The following is a 23,198-nucleotide window of genomic DNA, read 5'->3' on the forward strand; positions in this document are numbered from 1 at the left end:
CTCTCTCTTTGTTAACCTCCTAATTAACTTTCGTAGGTCACTCAGGTCCCAGCAACCTGAGAGTGAAGAGCCCCCATTGAGGAGGGAGTTGTAAACTTACTTTTTTCCCTCTCGGCACTTAAAAGGGGGAAAGCGACTATAGGGAACAGAAAATATCCTATTTAAGTCCTTTGTGAGTGAACTGCCTGCACATGTTCCAATAAAGGAAGTCTTCTAAATAAGCTGCCGTGTTGCTCTCCTCCACTCCCCCTCACCTCCCTCCCCCCATCTCTCCTCTCTCTCTCTTTACCGCACCTCTCTCTCAGGCCACCACAGAAAGGTTATGAATGATAGTTCTGGGTTGAGGCAGGGGGGTAAGGACTGAAGGACAGCATCTGTGTATTGTTTGATTGTTCGTATCTGAAACTTTGGTGGTGGGATTTAAGGATGGGAAAGAGACTGCACTGACTTGAACAATAAGAAGGGATCTTTAGAAAGAAAAACGGAAGAAAAAAAATGACCTCTTTGCCTGCATAATTGTTTTGGATTTTCAAAATGACACTGCATTGTAAAATTCCAATCTTTAAAAAAAAAACGTTACTGTACCACTGATTAGTTAGTAGGTAACTTAAAAGAGGGACTACTTTTTGTTCTCTCCATCAGTGAGAATCTGGTCAAGGTAAGGGCTGTTTGATGCTGTAATATTGAAAAATGTATAGTTCACACACCTATAGCATAGTTCGAGGTGCATGGCTGGAAAATATATATATTTTAAAAAGAATATACTCCAGCACACTGGTATTTCTAGAACACTCCACACGCAAGTCAAAGGACCTTGTTTGTGAGTATTCAAGAATACTAGTGTGACAGAGTTTCTTCTCTTTCAGAACCTGTCACATCCCCAGCAATAGTAGGAACACCAAGAGTAGAAACACCAGGAGTAGAAACACCAGGAGTAGGAACACCAGGAGTAGGAACACCATGAGTAAGAACACCAAGAGTAGAAACACCAGGAGTAGAAACACCAAGAGTAGGAACACCAAGAGTAGAAACACCAGGAGTAGAAACACCAGGAGTAGAAACACCAGGAGTAGAAACACCAAGAGTAGGAACACCAGGAGTAGGAACACCAGGAGTAGGAACACCAAGAGTAGAAACACCAGGAGTAGAAACACCAGGAGTAGGAACACCAGGAGTAGGAACACCAAGAGTAGAAACACCAGGAGTATGAACACCAGGAGTAGGAACACCAGGAGTAGGAACACCAAGAGTAGGAACACCAGGAGTAGGAACACCAGGAGTAGGAACACCAGGAGTAGGAACACCATGAGTAGGAACACCAAGAGTAGAAACACCAGGAGTAGAAACACCAAGAGTAGGAACACCAAGAGTAGAAACACCAGGAGTAGAAACAGCAGGAGTAGAAACACCAAGAGTAGGAACACCAGGAGTAGGAACACCAGGAGTAGGAACACCAAGAGTAGAAACACCAGGAGTAGAAACACCAGGAGTAGGAACACCAGGAGTAGGAACACCAAGAGTAGAAACACCAGGAGTATGAACACCAGGAGTAGGAACACCAGGAGTAGGAACACCAAGAGTAGGAACACCAGGAGTAGGAACACCAAGAGTAGGAACACCAAGAGTAGGAACACCAGGAGTAGGAACACCAGGAGTAGGAACACCAAGAGTAGAAACAGCAGTCTGCTCTGTATTAAGACACACTAAGTGACTGTGAGGGTCTTGATGACAGCTCCGATGTCGTAGGGTTACATGGAGTTAATGACAGGCAGGACCGTAACGCCAAGGTATGACCATTTAACCTAGGCAGTGTCCGAATGGAACCCAATTCACTCTATAATGCATTACTTTTTTCCAGAACCCTATGGGTAGTGCACTATATACGAGTCCTCATAACTCGTTTTTCAACCACTTCACAAATGTCTTGTTAACAAACTATAGGTTTGGCAAGTTGGTTAGGACATCTACTTTGTGCATGACACAAGTAATTTTTCCAACAATTGTTTACAGACAGATGATTTCACTTATGATTCACTGTATCACAAATCCAGTGGGTCAGAAGTTTACATACACTAAGCTGACTGTGTCTTTAAACAGCTTGGAAAATTCCAGAAAATTATGTCATGGCTTTAGTAGCCTCTGATAGGCTAATTGACATAATTTGAGTCAATTGGAGGTATACATGTGGATGTATTTCAAGGGCTAGCTTCAAACTCAGGGCCTGTTTGCTTGACATCATGGGAAAATACAAAGAAATCAGCCAAGACCTCAGAAAAAAATTGTAGACCTCCACAAGTCTGGTTCATCCTTGGGAGCAATTTCCAAACTCCTGAAGGTACCACGTTCATCTGTACAAACAATAGTACGCAAGTATAAACACCATGGGACCACGCAGCCGTCATACCGCTCAGGAAGGAGTGCGTTCTGTCTCCTAGAGATTAACGTACTTTGGTGCGAAAAAGTGCAAATCAATCCCAGAACAACAGCAAAGGACCTTGTGAAGATGCTGGAGGTCACAGGTACAAAAGTATCAATATCCACAGTAAAACAAGTCATATATCGACATAACCTGAAAGTCCGCTCAGGAAGGAAGAAGCCACTGCTCCAAAACTGCCATAAAAAAAGACAGACTATGGTTTACAACTGCACATGGCGACAAAGATCGTACTTCTTGGAGAAATGTCCTCTGGTCTGATGAAACAAAAATAGAACTGTTTGGCCTTAAGGACCATCGTTATGTTTGGAGGAAAAAGAGGGACACTTGCAAGCCGAAGAACACCATCCCAACCGTGAAGCACGGGGGTGGCAGCATCATGTTGTGAGGGTGCTTTGCTGCAGGAGGGACTGGTGCACTTCACAAAATAGATGGCATCATGAGGTAGGAAAATGATGTGGATATATTGAAATAACATCTGAAGACATCAGTCTTGGTCACAAATGGGTCTTAAAGCTTGGTCACAAATGGGTCTTCCAAGTGGACAATGACCCCAAGCATACTTCCAAAGTTGTGGCAAAATGGCTTAAGGACAACAAAGTCAAGGTATTGGAGTGACCATCACAAAGCCCTGACCTCAATCCTATAGAAGATTTGTGGGCAGAACTAAAAAAGCATGTGTGAGCAAGGAGGCCTACAAACCTGACTCATTTACACCAGCTCTGTCAGGAGGAATGGGCCAAAATTCACCTAGCTTATTGTGGGACGCTTGTGGAAGGCTACCTGAAACATTTGACCCAAGTTAAACAATTTAAAAGCAATGCTACCAAATACTAATACATCACATGACCCACAGGAATGTGATGAAAGACATAAAAGCTGGAATAAATAATTCTCTCTAATATTTTTCTGACTTTTCACATTCTTAAAATAAAGTGGTGATCCTAACTGACCTATGACAGGGAATTTTTACTAGGATTAAATGTCAGTAATTGTGAAACACTGAGTTTAAATGTATTTGGCTAAGGTGTTCGTAAACTTCCGACTTCAACTGTATGTAATAGGGTTCCATTTGGCCCCCAGGCCCGGTGAGCTCTGCTGCACCTGAAGATCGAACGTGACATGACCGCGTCCACTGCCGTTTGAACTGATTGACTGAGGACCGCAGCCACTAGAAATGTACGGTTTGAGTATAATGACTCTCATACTGCCATGATGACTGCAGTTGAACCCAGAGATGACCGTGACAATAGTTGTGGTCAAACCCAATGGCAACCATTGTTTAGCTATTTGACAGTCTTTACTGTAACCACAGATGGCTTGACTAGTGTTGGTGTTCACAAACATGATAGAACGGAGAGTGTGTGTGTGTGTGTGTGTGTGTGTGTGTGTGTGTGTGTGTGTGTGTGTGTGTGTGTGTGTGTGTGTGTGTGTGTGTGTGTGTGTGTGTGTGTGTGTGTGTGTGTGTGTGTAATTTATTTTGCACTTATCTTTAATGCTATTTTGTCTGACATAAATGTTGAGAGACTGAATCTACTCAATAGAGTTCTTGTACTTCTTTAGAATACACTCTTTCATTCTGGTTGTATAAAGGGTTTTGAACCCTGAACATTACATAAATAATATGGAATAGAAAATGTACTGTATAACCCTCTGTTTATTGTAAATTCTACTTATCATAATCATAAACAAATGCCTCATTGTATAGTTTTGTCAGTCTCTGTGACTATGTGTTTACAGTAAACATTTTATTGTGTATACAGTAGATGCGTGAAAGGATGCATAGATAGATCAATGAAGTCATGCAGCAGCTATTAGCAGCCAGCCCAACAGTGTTCCCTGCTCTTCTACATTGCAGCCTGCTCTCCTGCCTCCTGGGCTCTAACCTGTTTATCTTTGCAGTGTGAACGGCCTAAGCCTCTCTACTCAGCTGTCATAATTTGTTAACAAGCCTTTTCAGAGAAAAAAAGAAAAAGCGAAAACAGGAAAAAAGAAAGAAAAAAAGAAGCTCTTCACCAGTGACTGAAAGCAGAGGTCGGTCCAGAGGGATACCAGGGGCGACATCAGACCGATTTCAGAGCGGCCCGTGATGGCATCTCTGTATATTTTAATATTAATGGGCCGCGGGCCGCAAAGCTGCAGGCTGCAGGCCTAAGCCTCCAACAGGTGCCTTACAGCTCCACTCCAGTCTGAAAACCCAGCCGAGCGTCCTTCAGATCAGGCAGGGGCTATAGCACCTTCCCACTACCCACCATGGACCTCAGATAGACACCCAGAAGGAAGAAGAGAGAGAACAAGAAGGGGCGAATGAGAAAAGTATAGGAAGTTAGTTAGTTAGTGGAGTTATTCATCCCTGGCAACTAAAGTTTTTGGTCACTTTCCCGAGCGGAGCAGAGAGAACAACATGGCCCAGGTAGATATTTTTCCCCCCTTGAGAAAGAGATTGACTTTTGTTTGGAGTTTGTGAGAAGTGGGAATCAGAAGGTGGACAATGGGACTCCCCACGGTGAGGGCCCGAGAGGAGCCATCTCAAATCAGTCAGCCAGGGGACGGACTAATCCGCCCATTGTCCCTCCCTAGCCACCGGCCGCACATCAACACATTCAACCCCATTGTCCCCACCCTCATGCAGCGGGATTTGCTCTCCCCAACAGCCAGTTTTGTCCGAGGCAGTTCGAGCGGAAGTTTCTCACTGACAATTTGCCCCAAATAGATTTGTCAGAGCATCCTACCGCACCGACCGCACCAGACGGCATCGACTTGTGGCGGGTTTGGGTTCTGGCATGATGAGCTTTTGGGGGGTTTCTTTTAGGTACATTTCAATAACTGTAGCCTGGTGTATTGTATAGGTAGAGGGGGTGTAGGTGTGTCTGGGGTAGAGGATATGTGCCTGTAGGTGTGTGCTCTGTGCATGTGTGTTGGACCAGGGAGCTGACTGTGTGTTATTTCCCTGTTTGTACCAATCCCAAAGACCCAGACTGAGAGAGGGATGCCCTGTGTTGACCCCCTGCAAGGCAGGGTTTGGTGAAGGGAGGTGGGTGGGTTGTGGTGTGCCAGGGATGGTAATCTGGCCACCCATCATTCAACAAGTCAAGGGGGTGTTCCATTCCACTGGCTGTCTGGGAGGTAGTAAGGGAACTGGGACACTGGGATGGTAGTGATAGGGGAATAGAAATAGAGACCGTTGTATGTCCAGACCAATCCACTCAAGTGTAATGACAGCTACAGGTAGTCAGTATGATGGAACCATCGATTGAGGCATGTCAGTGTGGGCCACAAACATGTGTGGGGCCAAAATGTGGGACCACAGGATTGTACATTTATGATGATGTTTTGAGGTTGCTGTTAATTATTTTATTTTATTTCCGGAAAGGATCCTTCAAAACCACGAACACAGAGTCCCCCATACATCACTAAACTGAAATTCTGAACACTGAGTCCCCCACACATCACCTAACTGAAATTCTGAACACTGAGTCCGCCACACATCACCTAACTGAAATTCTGAACACAGAGTCCCCCACAATTCACTAAACTGAAATTCTGAACACAGAGTCCCCTACACATCACTAAACTGAAATTCTGAACACAGTGCAAGGTTTGATTCCCCCCCACCCCTAGCCCCCATCCCCACTCCCCAGTCCGTCCTACACGCCAGGTATCTGTTTCTCCACTTTAGTCGACCCTTCCCCAGAGCTGTCCACGGTGCTGAAATGTAACCTGTCACTACTGTAGCCTATGCTAGCAATCTGTTATTGACTCTGATTTGTAATGATGATTGTACAATTTGAGACATGCATATTTTAAAACTAGCAAATAAGAGCTTCAACTGTTTCAAAGGCCCATACCTTTTTCACAGACTAATGTTTCCTGTTCATAATTGATTTAATCATTTAAACACTGTAAAGGGGTTACCATGAATTTGACAGTAATTTACAGGCAGCGCGTGGCAAGAACAATTCTGTAAGTACTATTACAGTACACACCTACTGTAATATAAATACGGTATCAAAGCAAGTAGTATGTAATGACACAGTACAATTCCGTAAAATGTACTGTATTATACTGTAAAAAATCTATGCTACCGTAATCTGAATTAATTAATGACTGGATGAATTGAGGGGAGGGGTTTGAATTTAACAGTATTTTACTGTAATTACAAGGAATTGGTGCAAGCAGGTTGGCAGCTAGATAAAGTGTTTACAGCATATTAATAATGAATATATATCACTTGCGCTTCTAGAGGCCTAAACAAAGGCTTCAAAACTGGCAGAAACTACAGGGCAAAACAAACCACAAGGACAGGGAAAAATGTGCAACCATTTAAGGTTGAAGATTTGCTGCCTCTCCAGTCTGTCCCCTATACTTTATGAATTGATGGGACCTTATAACCATATACTAGTTAAATTGGTATAGCAACAAATATAGCCTCTTACAAGGCATGCTTTAAAATATGTCAATGAGCCAGAAACAACAACGCCATGCACCCACTAGTGGTCAAAAGGTTTTTGGTGCTCCAAAGATACGGTATGGTATTGTATTTTGTGGGGTGGAGGCTCAGATAACCCTTCAGCGTCAACCCCCCCATTGAATTTTACCTTTTGAGATACAGACATTTCCCACAATGCACCATCATTTACAGTGTACTGCAGTAAAAAGTTTCAAAGTTTTTTACTGTTGATAATACCTAAAATGACCTTATAAATTTCATTTTTCTGTTACAGTGTATGCCTATTTAGATTGGTTGAGATACAGTGCTTTCATAAAATATTCACGCCCCTTGACTAGTGTTACAGGCAGAATTACATTTTGTTGTGTTACAATCTGAATTTAAAATGGTTTCAATTGCGATTTTTTTGTCGCTGGCCTACATGCAATAACCCATAATGTCAAAGTGGAATTGCTTAAATAAGTTCAAGAGTAAAAAGATATTTGAGGCCATACTGCTATTAGCCCATACAAATGCATTGAATGACAGATTCACTGCATGGAACAACAGATGGTCTCAAAACAATATCAAAAGGAAGTTCATTCTGAAGTGTCTCTCCTCTATCTGAGAGCTATAAGAAATATTTGTTTTTTTTAACCTATATTTAACCCTTCTTTTTTGCCACTAAACTGTTTATGCTCTGTATAGCGTATGAAACGTAATATATCATACTATATGTAGTGTCTTGGATTTACATACAGAATAATACGAAATGCTCTGAGACCAGGTTGCAGCACATCTTGGTGGATTGGATCTATTATGTTCGCTGTCTTTTTTTTGTAAGATTGTATTTGATTTTTCTTACAATACAAAAACATACATAGACAAAGACAGTAGACAACTTAACATTTATGTGCATTCATTTCTACAAACATGAATGACATCACACTTGCTCAGACCCACATATTTGTTCTCTATGGCGCTTACTGACTTCTCTCCACATACGCTCCACTTACGCACATCTTGTTAGTGGTACCTACCTTTCGATTGATTTGATATAAAAGAATGCAGCCTAGTTGATAGCCTTCATATGGTTTTCATTGCTAATAACGGTGGAAAATTTCACGGTGGTAATATTGGCTTTCTATAGCCTATAGGGTTATTCCAATAAATAAGTGGTGTGACACTTAGGCCTATGCCTCTCGAATATTTAAAGACTATTTAAGTAGTTGCATACTGATGCTGTCAAGCCAAAAAACAGATACACAATCCACTGGTCCTTTGTTAACGATTTTTCATTGACTGCTGGAGAAGAAGGGAGTCACTAATACAAAAAGTGAAAGCAAGCAACCCAGGCAACCATGATGTTGGTTATATTTGTGTAAAGGCTATCAGTGATTGACGAGGATTAGAAAGAGTTAAGGAGATTATCTCGCACATTCAACTGCCCCCCCAGCCCCCATACTCACACCCTCACATATGCATTTCAAAATCAAGCCCCACCAAAAGTAGAAAACATAGAAAGAAGTGTGTGCAATAAAGCTCATTATACTAAATGTGGAATATCAATATTGTGAAGCAATTATTTCCATTTTAAGACACGTTTACTAAATAGTCAAAGTTTTAGTTTTGATAGGCCTGATGATATCCACCTGCGTAGTTTGCTCTTTAACATATTCATTATATTTATATATAATACACTTAGAGAAGTTGATACTTGGACCAGCTCGAGCATGTTCAAAACTGACGAAACCAAGCGAGCCATGCTGAAGGCAGGTTTTGACGGGTGAAAGACTTGACAACGACTAATTGCAATTAACTACGACATTGTACCCCGCCCTTGTCCGTTTAAATCGACACTTTCAACGTCCATGTGTCCTCTGGGGTACCGTGGGAATGTTCATAATTAAAAAACAGAATTATGAATTTCTGGAGTTACTGGGCGAAAGCGCAGCAAGCTGTCAAGGTCAGGGTGTCACTGTCAATGATGCGGTCTACGGGTGCGATCGTCCCTTCGCCACGGCACACCCTGTTCCTCAGACAGAGAGGAGAGGCTGCATCTTTCCACCCCGGCGAGCGGGCACAGGGGGGCCAAGGGAGGAGACCACCACACTGTTCTAGTCTACATTAGCGTGTGCATCCCCGACCCAGAACCCCTGCTTCGTTCCCAACTACCAAAGGGCGATGGGAACCGCTGTCTCTGTCTGTCACACAGCCCTGGTAGATGAGGGGGATGCCCAAACCGTCTACCGTTGACTCTCTCTCAATGATAATCGATCGACATTCGTTTTAGGCAATACTAGTACATTTACATTTACATTTAAGTCATTTAGCAGACGCTCTAGTAACAACACACTTGTACATTCATAAACTCAACAGGTGCACATTCAATTGTGCTCAAACTCTACCCAAAGAACACTTGGATAAGGCTATGTGGAGTTGACAAAAGCAGCTCAATTTAACCAAACCTATCAAACAATTTATACATATGTTAAGTAGCCTATAAAGGGAAAGTTGCACCTATTGATACATGTCTATTAACACACCAGAGACGCAGAAATCAGATAGAATGTAGAGAGATGTAGAGAGAATCGTTCAACAGCCATGCACAACACCTCTTATTAATTCACATAAATCTACAACGCGGTGTTTTCTTTCCACTCCCAGTTACAACCTCTGCGCGAGCCTTCGGAACTCTTACTTCACTTGCCTCAGAGCGAGCCGCCTGAGTCGGGTGACGTCATCCTGGCACACAAGAGTTGGGAGTAGAAAGCAGGGACAAGCTAAGTGGGTGAAGGAAGTGGAGTTCTCCACCCTCCGCCTTCTCTGACACTTCTCATAAATATTACTAAGCTTTCATCTAACGACTCACAGCAGAAAGTCACCTCTGCTTCGGGTTTGAACAAGCATTATTTTACCAGTCGTTGTTTATCAGTTAAGAAGAGCATTGTTTTTTGTTGGTTTAGACTATTTGTGTTCGGTGGTTTCTGGACTCGCTTGGTAGACAGTCCGTCTGTTTTGGTGCGCCGCTACGGCAGTTTTCTACCCAACTTTGTGCGCCTTGTTGCGCTCTGCGCACCCGAGGAGTCGTTGCCTCTCGCATGGTGTAGACGGCTCTCTATCCGACTGTCGCGCTGCTGTCCACACAGCCAGGACTTTGTGAAACTCAACGTCCAATACTTGCAGATACTCCAAAATCCATCTTGATAGCTGGAATTTTATAATCCTTGGAAAATATACAGTTGGCCGACTCAGGAGTCAGGACTTTACATAAATCTATTGGTTTCAGCGAAAACGGTAGATTTAATGTTTTGATATCGTTCAGCTGATGCTTTTGCACAGACAGAGGATTTTGATTCTGAAAATAGAAAATAACCGACAGTGTCCACGATGAGCAAACCCGCTGGTTCAACAAGTGGGTGTTTGGATATTCTGAATGTTAAATCAAGTAAGCATACTAAAGTTTATCTTTCTTCTTAAACTATAATTGGTTAGTAAGGTATTTATCATTGTGATAATGCAAGCATGTATGAATCGAAAAGTAATAGGATATTATGTGAAAGGCGTTGAAACATTGCGAAATGAAGTCATCGACAATTTGCGTTTACCTTGGAGTTGCGGTACGATACAACTGGTAGCCCGGTTTTGTACAATAATTGTGCATGTTCTTAGGCCTACTTAAAAAAATGTTATTTTAATGTTACAATGTATTTCATAGGAATGGTACAGGGCCTAGCCAATCCATGAATACAACTAAATTGAGCGCTGTAGGGCTATGCTTCTTCCAGTTTAATTTGTTGTTGATAAGTACGGCATCATTCTCTCATAAAAACAACACGGCATATTTCTGCTTGTTTTGCGATGTTTATTTCTAAAAAGATTAGTAAAGGTAAAACATGTAGGACTAAATGTTCCTGAAATTTTGTGCGAAACACCCAAACTATCAAAACGATGACGAAAATGTACGTGAAAGAGACACCAACTATATGGAGGTAGGCCAACGGGCCAATGGGCTAGTATTGGCATGATAGCCCAAATGCTCATTTCTTGATAAACAGTTGTGTTGATTATGTCTATTTGTCAATATGTGTGTGTGTGTGTGTGTGTGTGTGTGTGTGTGTGTGTGTGTGTGTGTGTGTGTGTTTGACATGACAAATATTTTTTACCATACTGATTTTTAAATGGCATACACAAATAATTGCCCTTGCATTTTGTTAAAATTAATTATGTTCTATGGTTGAAAAATTTGCAGGACTTTATGGGACTTTGTACATCATAAATTAAAGAAAACATTAAAGTTCTGGATTTCGGGAAATTATAAGGAATGTTTACATGTGTGTGCAAATAACTGGAATAATGAGACAACAACAATTAGCCTATATTCTATATTCTCTAGCTTAATGCATGTATTGTTTTGTTTGTTATTGTGTTAAGTGTTGCTAAACTGCATTACGTCCAAACGAAATATGCCTATAACGCATATAGGTTATTATTTTTTTAACCAATGCCTTGTTGGTTGCTATTTTGGCCTAGTCTCATAGGCCTTGGCAAATCTCAGAAAGCAATCTACAAGTATTCACTTTCATACAGCTTTTAAATTAGAATAATTCACAATTGTTGTAGCCTAATATTGCCTTCTTTCCTCCAAGTTCATTGCACACATTGTGGGTGGTCACAAAAACATTTCTCTCAGTTAGTAAAACTCAGTCTAACTTCTTTCAGCAGGTTTTGGGGTTGATGGTAATTACGGTAATGGAATATGCCATATATCTTTAAGCAATTACGGCACACAATGGCGACGACTGGAACCCCTATTGAGAGAAGTTACCGACGTGTTCCCCCACACACCAAAATCAAACGTCATTTTTATTTAATAAAATTTTCCTCCAACAGCTTTATGGGAAATGTCCCCGTTATTAGTCCGTAATTATAATTGTCTAACGAGGACATTGCGATACTGGATTCATTCCTTATGTGATGCCTATACGCCTACTTCTTGGCATATAAACTTTTCAGAGGCGCAGTTAGGCTATCGCCCAACGTTTATTGATTGTTTCGACGGTTTATACAGTTATTTATTTTAAACGAATAGTTTTGATTAACTTAGGCCAATTTATTTGTTTTTGTTGTAAGCCTGGCCATGGCACCAAATATTTTCTCAAAATCTTTGAAATGCATCTTGGATTTTCAACCCTTTATAAAACCACGTGATATAGAAATTTAATTGCCAACGACTTCTTTGGTACTCTTTGCATAATTGGTGTGTTGAAGTCCCAACTCCTCGCCGAAGTCGATTGTTTTTGATGCTCTGTCGTTATGGGGTCGTATCCGAATTCCCATGCTACCCTTTTTGACGGGTCACTGCATGGTGAATCAATGAGCAGGTGGCGAAACGTCAGTGTAATTACATAGCCTTCTATTCCCTATATAAAAAAGACTCCCTCATATACATACAAATATACTTCTTTTAAATAGATTTGAATAAAAAATCTTTACAGAAATCACGTTTTTTCATTTACTCCGGGGTCGATTTACATACACTTCATTTGAGTTGGTGAAACGAGTTGGTGCGCATTATTCCCTGTGCCGTGTCACTCCCTAATCCGCAGGCCTACAGACCTGCGGGATAAAGCAGCTGTCGAGTCCCATTATGAGGGGGAGTTGGCAGCTTGTAGAGATCGGGGCAGTCAGACGAGGTTCAATGGGGAAAATCATTAAGTTAACACTTTCCCTAATGTCTCCATTGTGTGCCCCCTGGAATTGTCTTTAGAGACCTCAGATATGACGCTTCCCACAACCGAACTCACAAGAAACTTGCGGGTGCATTCCCATGGCCGGGCGGTGTATGAAGACACTGTACACTGTCTGTTGTCACGTTACTGTGTGTTTTGTTTTGTCCTCCTTCGTTAAAAGGGAGGGAGGGGTGATGAGGAGGAGGGGTACAGGGCATGTGTTTGGATGCAGAATTTATTCAGATGGGTGCTCTTTCCAAGTGCAAAACACCTTGCTGAATCTTGATCTTAAGGAACAACGTACATTAGCTTTCCAAATAAACAAATATAAATTCATTAATTTGTATTTATTCTTTCCAGGTCGTATCTTGGATATCCCGTGTAAAGTGTGTGGGGACCGGAGCTCTGGGAAACACTATGGCGTGTACGCGTGTGACGGCTGCTCTGGCTTCTTCAAGAGGAGCATCCGCAGAAACAGGACATACGTCTGTAAATCAGGTTCTCAGGTAATAGGCCTAACTACAGTGTTTTTCCAATTTAATGTTAAACCTATTTCAAGTGCAGGTGGGGACTTTATCCTAAATGTATCCAAACATGACGCAAACATTGGGCATTTTACGCACGGTCATGTTGCGTCTTTATCGGCCAGTCTTGAGTCTCCAGGGTTAAATCTCTCCTAAAACCTGTCTCTGTGAGCGGCCAGCCACCCAGGGCACGACAGGGCCTAATTGCATCGCCACCCAAGGCCATTGACTGGCGCTAAGCACAGTCCTGCTTTAATGTATCAGGTGTAATCCAATCTAATGTAATGACACTAACCCGAGGATTTAGCCAACAGTGGGCGGAATAGCCCTACTTATCCTCGGAGATGAGACTGCTGCTGAGCCGCGGGGGATCGAGTCAATAGCTGTGATAATAACACATCCTTCACCTGTAGAATGGCGTCCCAGGAAAATAACTGTTTAAAGGTCCAATGCAGCCGTTTTTTATCTCAAAATCAAATCATTTCTGGGTAACAATTAAGTACCTTACTGCGATTTTGTTCAATTAAAATTGTCAAAAAGAAACAAAAACAGCCTGTGAGGAAATAGCAAATCATCAAGCAAGAATTTGCTAGGACTGTCTGTGAGTGGTCTGAGTGGGGAGGGGAAACTAGCTATTTGGAACTCTCTTAGTCTATTAACTAATTTACTGGCTGGTGATATCACCAGGCAGGCCAAAACTCCATCCCACCAAAACAATACGATTTTCAAGCTCTTATAGTAAAAGGGCATTATCATAGTTTTCACAATTTCACAGTATTATCCAACCGGTTGCATGCCGTGGAAATATATATAAAACACATGAAAATCACGTTTTTGACTGCACTGGGCCTTTAACAGCCATTCGCTTCTCCCTCAAACACAGCGTGTCATTCACTCACTGTGCCAGAGCCTTCATAGTGTTAAGAACATCGTTGGGGGGGGGGGGGGGGGGGCAGGGCAGGTATCCTAGTTGTTAAAGCGCTGGACTCGAAACCGTAAAGTTGCAAGGTCGAATCCCCGACCTGACAAGGTAAAAATCTGTAGTTCTGCCCCTAAACAAGGCAGTTAATCCACTGTTCTGAGGCCCATTATTAAAAAAAAGAATTTGTTCTTAACTGACTTGCCTAGTTAAATAAAGTTTTAAAAAATCTCACTATGTATCTTCAACAGCCGATCTGTTTTCCAGAGTCTTCGTTAGTAACGTTGCTCTTAAAAATATTCCCAAATCTACGAGTGATCCAGACCACTCATAGAGCAGCATTAGATGTTTTTTGCCCTTCCGCATCACTTTATCTACAGAGGATCTCCGCTAAACATAGAATCAAGTCTGTCTGACTGTGACCGCCGATAAATTCAGAACAAAGTTGACTATAAATACAAAGTTGCCAAAGTACTTGCAATTTTTGCAAACAAATGAAAGATAAAACGATGCTTCAAGTGAAATCAGAGATCACGGCATTAAAATATAAATAGGCAACATGGGCCTATATATTTAAATAATATTTAAATCATACTCCGTTTTTTTGCGACTAGGCTACTGTCTGTAATTTTTGTTTCATGATGTGTGACAAGATGCATTATTATTGGGTAAGCATTAATACGCCGCTTCAATATTTTCAGACATAGATGGTAATATCTCTCTAGTCTAGGAGCCGATCCGTCGTCGGTATTGTGGAATAATTATAATGTTTAAGTAAGATTTGAGTAGAGAAGGCTGATCCGAGAGCAGCGTTGCTTTTCTTTAGATCCTATCAGTTTCGACACATGGTTGAACGACGCAATTAGCGAAAGTTCTCTCTACTTGCTTAAAAAGTTGCATCGTAAACAACGATACAACTGGTAGGCTACGATCATCGTAATGGTTAATTTACATCCCAACAGGGAAACGAGGCCCAGAGCAATTACATTTAACTTCTCTCTCTCTCTCTCTCTCTCTCTCTCTCTCACACCCTCTCTCTCACTCTCTCGTTTCCATTATAGGGAGGATGCCCCGTGGACAAAACGCACAGAAACCAATGCCGAGCGTGCCGTTTGAAAAAGTGTCTTGACGTGAACATGAATAAAGACGGTAATAGGCTTAATTTAATTATTATTTTGGCTACACGCCGGCAGTGACATTTCGGTTTGAGGCGATCAAATCGGATGGAAAAGTGTATTTAACGTAATCAGCTGAGAGCGGGGTAAACAGAGGACGTATTCATAACATTCTCATAAGAGGCAAAGCCTTTTACCTCACCGAGCTTTGAACAAAATAAGAACTTTGATAAATAAGGCATTCACAGACGAGTAGGTCTAGTTGACTAAAGAGTATTGTCCCTGCTCTCCAATTTAACAGCCGTTCAGCACGAGAGGGGTCCCAGGACTTCCACCATACGCAAGCAGGTCGCCCTATATTTCCGGGGGCACAAAGAGGTGAACGGTTCATCGACCCACTTCCCGGGCTCGAGCCTACCGGGGCCGCCGTTTTTCACTACGGTCACGCAATTGGAGCCACATAACTTGGAAATGAGCACCGTAGCCAGCACGCCGGAGAGGCAGTCCATCGTTGGACTTGCCCAGCCCACCCCGAAGGTAAGCCCCTGTCCTCGGCTCACCCTTCACTCACGGAGCTGCGCTATGTGCCCAATGAGTCAATGAGTACAAACAAGCACTTTGGAAAAACACAACGTGCTTCTTTCTCAACTTTTAAGAGGTTTAGAAGTTGACATTCCGGTCCCGATTCAGCAGCTTCGAGTCACACAATATGTAATTCATATTTTCACCTCCATCCAACGCAGGCAACATGAGTTTATAATTAGACCCACAGTTTAATCTAGTGTTGGTGCTTTGTTTTATGAGATACACACATATTAGTCACAAATGTGGCACCGATGCATTTGATCACGATATTTATTAGTCCTATAGCACATTATTTTATTCAAATGGAACCCCGAGGCCCTATTTGTTTATATTGACCTCTTGCATTGCAGTACCCTCACGAGGTCAGCGGCACGCCCATGTACCTCTACGAGGTCGCTACGGAGTCCGTGTGTGAGTCAGCTGCGCGCCTGCTCTTCATGAGCATCAAGTGGGCCAAGAGCGTTCCCGCCTTCTCCACGCTCCCCTTACCTGACCAGGTAAGCCACTATATTCAGTATGGATATTATAGGATAGATATTAGCCAATAAATTACATTATTAGGCTATCCCTTTCCAAAAATAAAAGTTGCAATTGCATAGGCCTAAGTACAGTAATCAAATAATATAACTAATGTGTTCAAACCTTAATTCTCTATCAATATTTTCTTGGAAGTATATTAGGCGTGCTCATTGTGCGGCGCTGACTGAGGTTTGTAATCTGTTTTACAGTTGATCCTGTTGGAGGACGCCTGGAGGGAACTGTTTGTTCTGGGCATAGCGCAGTGGGCCATTCCGGTGGACTCCAACACCCTGCTCGCTGTTTCCGGTATGTAACCCATATGACCAATCAACAGGTTAACTCTACTTAACCGATTACATTTAGGCTACTTACTATCATGTAACGTTTAGATTATTTTCGTTTCGATTCCATGGGATTTAAATGTGGCGTTGGAAGGAAAGCGAAAATAGAGACAGATTCTCCATTCCATTTATTTAAAGGTATGAACACAGACAACACAGAGTCCCAGCGGTTGAATAACATAATCTCAGAAATACAAGCCCTGCAGGAGGTCGTTACTCGCTTCAGACAGCTGCGTCTGGACGCAACCGAGTTCGCCTGTTTGAAGTGCATCGTCACGTTCAAAGCTGGTGAGTTGAAGAGGGCGTCATAAAAAATTATATTAAAATAAATTATCCTCACTAAAATCACAAGAAGGCAGGGTTGGGGTTAATTTAATTTCAATTGCAGTCAATTCAGCAATTAATTGAAATTCCAATTCCCAATTGCAACTATATTCCATGCTTTTTAATAAGAAAAATGTGGAATTGGAATTTGGTTTACTTTCTGAATTGAAATGGAATTGTCCCTGCAAGGTCACCAATAGTTTAGAAAAAAAAAATAATAGCCAAGGATGTTAATGCCAAAAACAAAATAGATGTGTTTTTTAAACATTTCAATGCAGATGTCTGAAGTACTTTGACCATGCATTTGTCAGATACATGTGAATATAATGGCAGTCAGTAACCATATTGTCTGTGCCTTTTCCCTTCAAGCTGTGCCAACGCATGGCGGGTCAGAGTTGAGGAGTTTTCGCAACGCCAGTGCCATCGCTGCACTACAGGATGAGGCACAGCTCACCCTAAACAGTTACATACACACCAGGTGAGACATTTGATAAAAACTAACAGTTTAGAAATGATTTATTTCTTAACAGGTATGCAGACACTTGTATATTTAAGCTATTTGTTCACTATACCAAAATACTTGGCACACAAGTGGCCAGCCAATATGGGCATATTTCTGTACAGTAGGCTATTATGCACAGCAAGATAGGCTACCCTGCAAACAAAAATGAGTTGTTAGAACATCCCCAGAACGTTACGAAATGGTCGCCTAATGCCATGGTCCCGTGGAGGTTTTGTCTAGTGCATTAAGAGAGGTGCATTAACCGAAATGTTTCTTTTTTTAAGTAGGCAAGTCAGTTAAGAATACATTCTTATTTTCGATTACGGCCAAGGAACTTCCTTATTCAGTGGCAGAACGACAAATTTTTACCTTGTCAGCCCGGCGATTCGAACTTGCAACCTTTCGGTTCCTAGTCAAACGCTCTAATCACTAGGCTACCTACCATCCCAATGTCAGTCATTTTTGTTAAATGCTAGTTATTTTTTGTTTTTTAAACAACTAATTGACAGACATCGGTTCAATTATTTGAATACCATTTCGTCCATTTCTGTGAGCTCAATGCGCACATTGCTCTACAGTTTCTCAGGAGATAAATCAGATCAAATGCCCGAACTATGTGATGTAGTAGGGAGTTGTAGTTTCCAACACGCCAATGCTCTACATAGTTTAGCACAGAAAACGTTATAATTAACTACAATGACCATAATCCATTGAGCGGTTTAACTTGTCCCTTCTGTGTTTCTTTTACGCCTGCTACAAGTAAGACACAGAATGTGCGTAAGAGGGGATACATAGAGAACAGTTTCTTTACTAGTTATCTCCACCTGAAAATACATGATCTAAGTGATTGATAGTTGGTATTCAGTAGTCATAAAAGTATGCTTTATTTAATTCGAAGAACTACTAAAATAGTGACAGCATAGACAGTAGCTCTATAGAGACGAGATGAGTTGGATTGAAAGAATAAAGTCATCAAATATAACAAATGTAATATACACAACAACTTAGATATTTTATTTGAGTAAAGTAATGTGAATAACTGATGATAAGCAGTAATGGACAGTCACTACCGTCATGGGACTTTTATTCATTGTTTTATTCTGTGTTGATACAGCATTCAACCCACATAATGCATAGTGCATTTAATGTTGAAAAAATAATCGAAACCAAAATCGTTACTTTTTTAAACCCGAACCGACCTCAAAAAGCACTAATCGCTCAGTGCTAATTGTGACAAGCTACATCACTACATCACACCTGCCCAGACCCACTAGCCCCACCCCTATCCCCATGCCCTTATCACTTTCTGCCACATGGCCTCAAACTGCATTATTTTGTTTCTCTCCATCGCCCATGCTCTTAAAATCTTTAGATAATAAAGCATTTGAACTTTCCATTACCTGAACAACGAAGGATTGATTTACTTTTTAAAAGATACTTGATGAGAAGAGTATTGTCCAACCCATTGGGTATCTCACTGCACCTTCATATGTCAGGTCTGGAAATATACAGACAGACAAATGAAAATAACATTTGCACTGCAATTCTTCTGACATCTATCTTTCCAACTCCGCTCATAACGTTTGAAATTTGTAACATTCCCAGAAGGCATAAATTCAGCTTTGTATCAGTATAATATTTATTTGATCAACTCTCAATCTTGAGCAAATGGCACCACTTTACAACTGAGTATGTAGGCTAATAAGGTTTAGGGATGATGCACCTGCGGAGCGTATAGCGCCCCCATTCACAATGAACACATCAAGTAGCCTAGGCCTATAGCCGGAACGTTTTTGTAGGACATTACATTTACTGATAGATTAATCAACAATCAACGCTAACTTGCAACACAATCACATTTACAGTTAGCAATCTAGCTAATATGTTTTGAGTTCCCACTTCCTCAGGTAGTGTAGCATAGGCCTATAGCTTAGGCCAATATGCACAAAAGAGATATCTGTTGAGCAAAAATATAATATTTAGAGTTAGCTAGTTAATGTGTTTTCAGTTCCCACTTCCTCAGGTGGTGCATTTTGTAGCATATAGGCTAGCCTAGGTCAATATGAACAAAAAATATGTTAATCACTTTAGAGCCCTAAAGAAATCGGATCATTCTGAATCCCAATTTGACAGGTGGCATTCTTTGGAAATGTTAGATGAACTAGCCAACTTATTTATTGAATAATACAATCTCAGGTGAATAAAATTTAGTCTAGACATCTGGCACTAATGGAAAGTAATTGTGATATAACTTTTTGTCCATATCGCCCAGCTCTATGAGAGCATCCTAAAAACATACTTGATTACATCTCGATCCCCACAACTAAGGGGGTAGGAACTAGAAAGACCCTTATTGGGGACCATGACACAATGTCTTGCCTAAGCAAACTAACACCTGTATGAAACATCCCTGTGTGGTCATTGAATGTCATGAGGACCTCCTGTCAGAGCCAAACGGGGACGTTCTCTAATGATCATTAAAATAATTTATTGTAACCTTCTGTTGGTAGCAGACCAGGATCTGTACTGGATGTCCCCTTGAGTTTACTGAATGTCCTGGATATAATGTCCCATTGGAGCAACCTGGGGACCTTTTTGTAATGTACCTTAACGATCATGCTGCGACCTTATTGTAACGTTTTGTCTGTAATAATCCAGGACCTGTCTGAAACATTCCCTTGTAGTTATTGAATGTCCAGAGGATGATGTTCTGTCAAAACCAAATAGGAACCTATTTCTAACGCTTCCTGGTCATCAAAATACTTCATTATAACGTTATAGCGCGACCAAACCAGGACCTGTACTGAACGTCATCTTATGGTCCCGAGGTTAACGTAATGTTTTGATGTTCCTATAATGTTCAAAGAACATCAGTGCGAAAACATCTTGCCGAAACCCTAAAAGGGACCTAATGGGAACGTTGCCTAATGTCCTTAAGCTGTTCCGTTTGCTGGGTACTTGGTCAATTCATATAAACAGTTATATACAAGCAAAATGTTCAGGGAGTCACTGTGCAATTAGAAAACAGTCACAAATGGAATTTAAAGACAAGGAAATAATTGCATCTTTCTTGTTTTTGTTATTGTAGATATCCAACTCAGCCCTGCCGCTTTGGGAAGCTGCTTCTGCTTCTTCCAGCTCTGCGGTCAGTCAGCCCGTCCACCATAGAGGAAGTATTTTTCAAGAAGACCATCGGGAATGTGCCCATCACAAGGCTCCTGTCTGATATGTACAAATCAAGCGATATATGAGTTTATTTCCCCTGCTTCTGAGTGTCTGCAAATGCTCAGACACAAATGTTCTAATGGGCGCATGGCAAGTTGAACTTTAAGAACGGAGTAATTTGTAAATTACATGCATATTGAAGACAGTAAAAAAAAGCTTGATTTTACCAAGTAGAACAATCATCTTTGGGTTAGGCTTACGTTTTGAGGATGTAATTTCCCTAATAGAATTGCTTAGCCAATTTAAGTAGGTTACAATTTCACAAAATACTGCAATCTCTGGTTTTTACAAAATAAGGATAATCTTCAATTGTAAAGACTTTAACAGTGGAATGAGCTGTCCATAATTGATGAACCTATAAAAATGTGGAGATGTTTTTGAGTGTCTCTAAGACCAATGAGCTTCACAACAAATGCCCTTTCAATCTTTTATTGCATCGTTCAATCTGAGTGAATGGAAGAAACCAAAAAAGATTACTCGCAACTCGAGCCACGGTCAAATGTGATATGGGTTGCACTTGACCCAGTGCTGAAACCAAAGGCCGTGGAGCGTCACAACTGCCGAAGAGGAGGCACCACCTCCTCAAGATGGGACAACACCGACTGTTCTCTACAAGCTCGTGTGATGATCCCATACACTCAGAGGATTGAGAGGAAAGAGCCGATCAGGGCCCATTTTCATAAAAAAAAAATCTATCTGGATTTCGCCTATCGGATAGGATTAAATGTATAGAAATATAATTAATAGAACGGGAGTCCCCATTCAAGTATATGATTAGTCTGTTCTATTAATTATATTTCTATGCATTTATTACTCCCTGATAGGGGAAAACTATATACAGTACCAGTCAAAAGTTTGTACACACCTACTCATTCAAGGTTTTTTCTTTATTTTTTACTAGTTTCTACATTGTAGAATAATAGTGAAGACATCAAAACTATGGAATCATGTAGTAACCAAAAAAGTGTTAAAATCAAAATATATTTTATATTTGAGATGATTCAAAGTAGCTACCCTTTGCCTTGACAGCTTTGCACACTCTTGGCATTCGCTCAACCAGCTTAATGAGGTAGTCCCCTGGAATGCATTTCAATTAACAGGTGTGCCTTATTAAAAGTTAATTTGTGGAATTGGTCTCCTTAATGAGTTTGAGCCAATCAGTTGTGTTGTGACAAGGTAGGGATGGTATATAGAAGATAGCCCTATTTGGTAAAAGACCAAGTCCATATTATGGCAAGAACAGCTCAAATAAGCAAAGAGAAACGACAGTCCATCATTACTTTAAGACATGGCCAGTCAATTTGGAAAATGTCAAGAAATTTGAAAGTCACAAAAAAACATCAAGCGCCATGATGAAACTGGCTCTCATGAGGACTGCAACAGGAAAGGAAGACTCAGAGTTACCTCTGGTGCAGAGGATAAGTTCAATCGAGTTACCAGCCTCATAAATTGCAGCCCAAATAAATGCTTCAGAGTTCAAGTAACAGACACATCAAAACATCAACTGTTCAGAGACCGTGAATCAGGCCTTCGTGGTCGAATTGCTGCAAAGAAACCACTACTAATGGACACCAATAATAAGAAGATACTTGCTTGAGCCAAGAAACACAAGCAATGGACCATAGACTGGTGGAAATCTGTCCAAATTTGAGATTTTTGGTTCCAACCATGTTCTCCGCATGTGTGGTTCCCACCGTGAAGCATGGAGGAGGTGGTGTGATGGTGCTTTGCTGGTGATACTGTCAGTGATTTATTTAGATTGCAAGGCACACTTAACCAGCATGGCTACCACAGCATTCTGCAACAATACACCACCCGAACTGGTTTGCACTTAGTGGGACTATAATTAGTTTTTCATCAGGACAATGACCCAACACACCTCCAGGCTGTATAAGGGCTATTTTACCAAAAAGGAGAGTGATGGAATGCTGCATCAGATGACCTGGCCTCCACAAATACTCAACCCAATTGAGATGGTTTGGGATGAGTTGGACCGCAGAGTGAAGGAAAAGCAGCCAACAAGCGCTCAGCATATGTGGGAACTCCGCCAAGACCGTTGGAAAAGCATTCCTCATGAAGCTGGTTGAGAGAATGCCAAGAGTGTGCAAAGCTGTCACCAAGGTAAAGGGTGGCTACTTTGAAGGATATAAAATATATTTTGATTAAAAAAAATTGGTTACGACATGATTCCATGTCTTCACTATTATTCTACAATGTAGAAAATAGTGAATATAAAGAAAAACCCTTGGATAAGGTATTGAAACTTGACTGGTACTGTGTGTATATAACTGGCCCTGAGGACTTGACAAAAGCTGTTTTAAGCTCTCAAATTTAGAAATAAAACAAGTAATTGTAATGAGCAGGGTTCTATGTTCAAGGCTGAGTGAAATGTCACCTGTTTGTGTTGGTGTGTCAGTGTGTGGGGAAGAATTAAAAATGATTACTTTGTGAAGTTAGACACTAACACTGGAAAAAAATATTCAGCACTTGGATTTTTGAATTTTGCTGTTGGCTGTAAATATTTTTTCTCTGTTGTACAAAGTGGGAGT

The 23,198-nt window shown here is 41.2% G+C and overlaps 1 protein-coding gene across 1 annotated transcript; it reads left to right on the forward strand.

The window, feature by feature from the left end:
• The first annotated feature begins 9,754 nt into the window (after positions 1-9,754).
• nr2e1 (nuclear receptor subfamily 2, group E, member 1) lies at positions 9,755-21,319 on the forward strand. The gene is made up of 9 exons (XM_029676496.2): positions 9,755-10,311; positions 12,956-13,101; positions 15,100-15,187; positions 15,455-15,690; positions 16,089-16,235; positions 16,467-16,563; positions 16,737-16,886; positions 17,292-17,400; positions 20,513-21,319. Exons 1-9 carry the CDS (start codon positions 10,254-10,256, stop codon positions 20,673-20,675), a joined length of 1,194 nt encoding a protein of 397 aa, XP_029532356.1. The 5' UTR covers positions 9,755-10,253; the 3' UTR covers positions 20,676-21,319.
• The last annotated feature ends 1,879 nt before the right edge of the window (positions 21,320-23,198 follow it).

Source organism: Oncorhynchus nerka, linkage group LG13, assembly GCF_034236695.1.
Source record: "Oncorhynchus nerka isolate Pitt River linkage group LG13, Oner_Uvic_2.0, whole genome shotgun sequence".
NCBI classification, from domain to species: Eukaryota; Metazoa; Chordata; class Actinopteri; order Salmoniformes; family Salmonidae; genus Oncorhynchus; species Oncorhynchus nerka.

What these genes read in the sequence shown, in the direction of transcription:
- nr2e1 (XM_029676496.2), top strand. Translation starts at nt 10,254, where the DNA reads ATGAGCAAACCCGCTGGTTCAACAAGTGGGTGTTTGGATATTCTGAAT. An exon ending in CGTGAACATGAATAAAGACG is followed by an intron (nt 15,188 to 15,454) that starts GTAATAGGCTTA and finishes CCAATTTAACAG; the next exon opens with CCGTTCAGCACGAGAGGGGT. An exon ending in CATCGTCACGTTCAAAGCTG is followed by an intron (nt 16,887 to 17,291) that starts GTGAGTTGAAGA and finishes TTTCCCTTCAAG; the next exon opens with CTGTGCCAACGCATGGCGGG.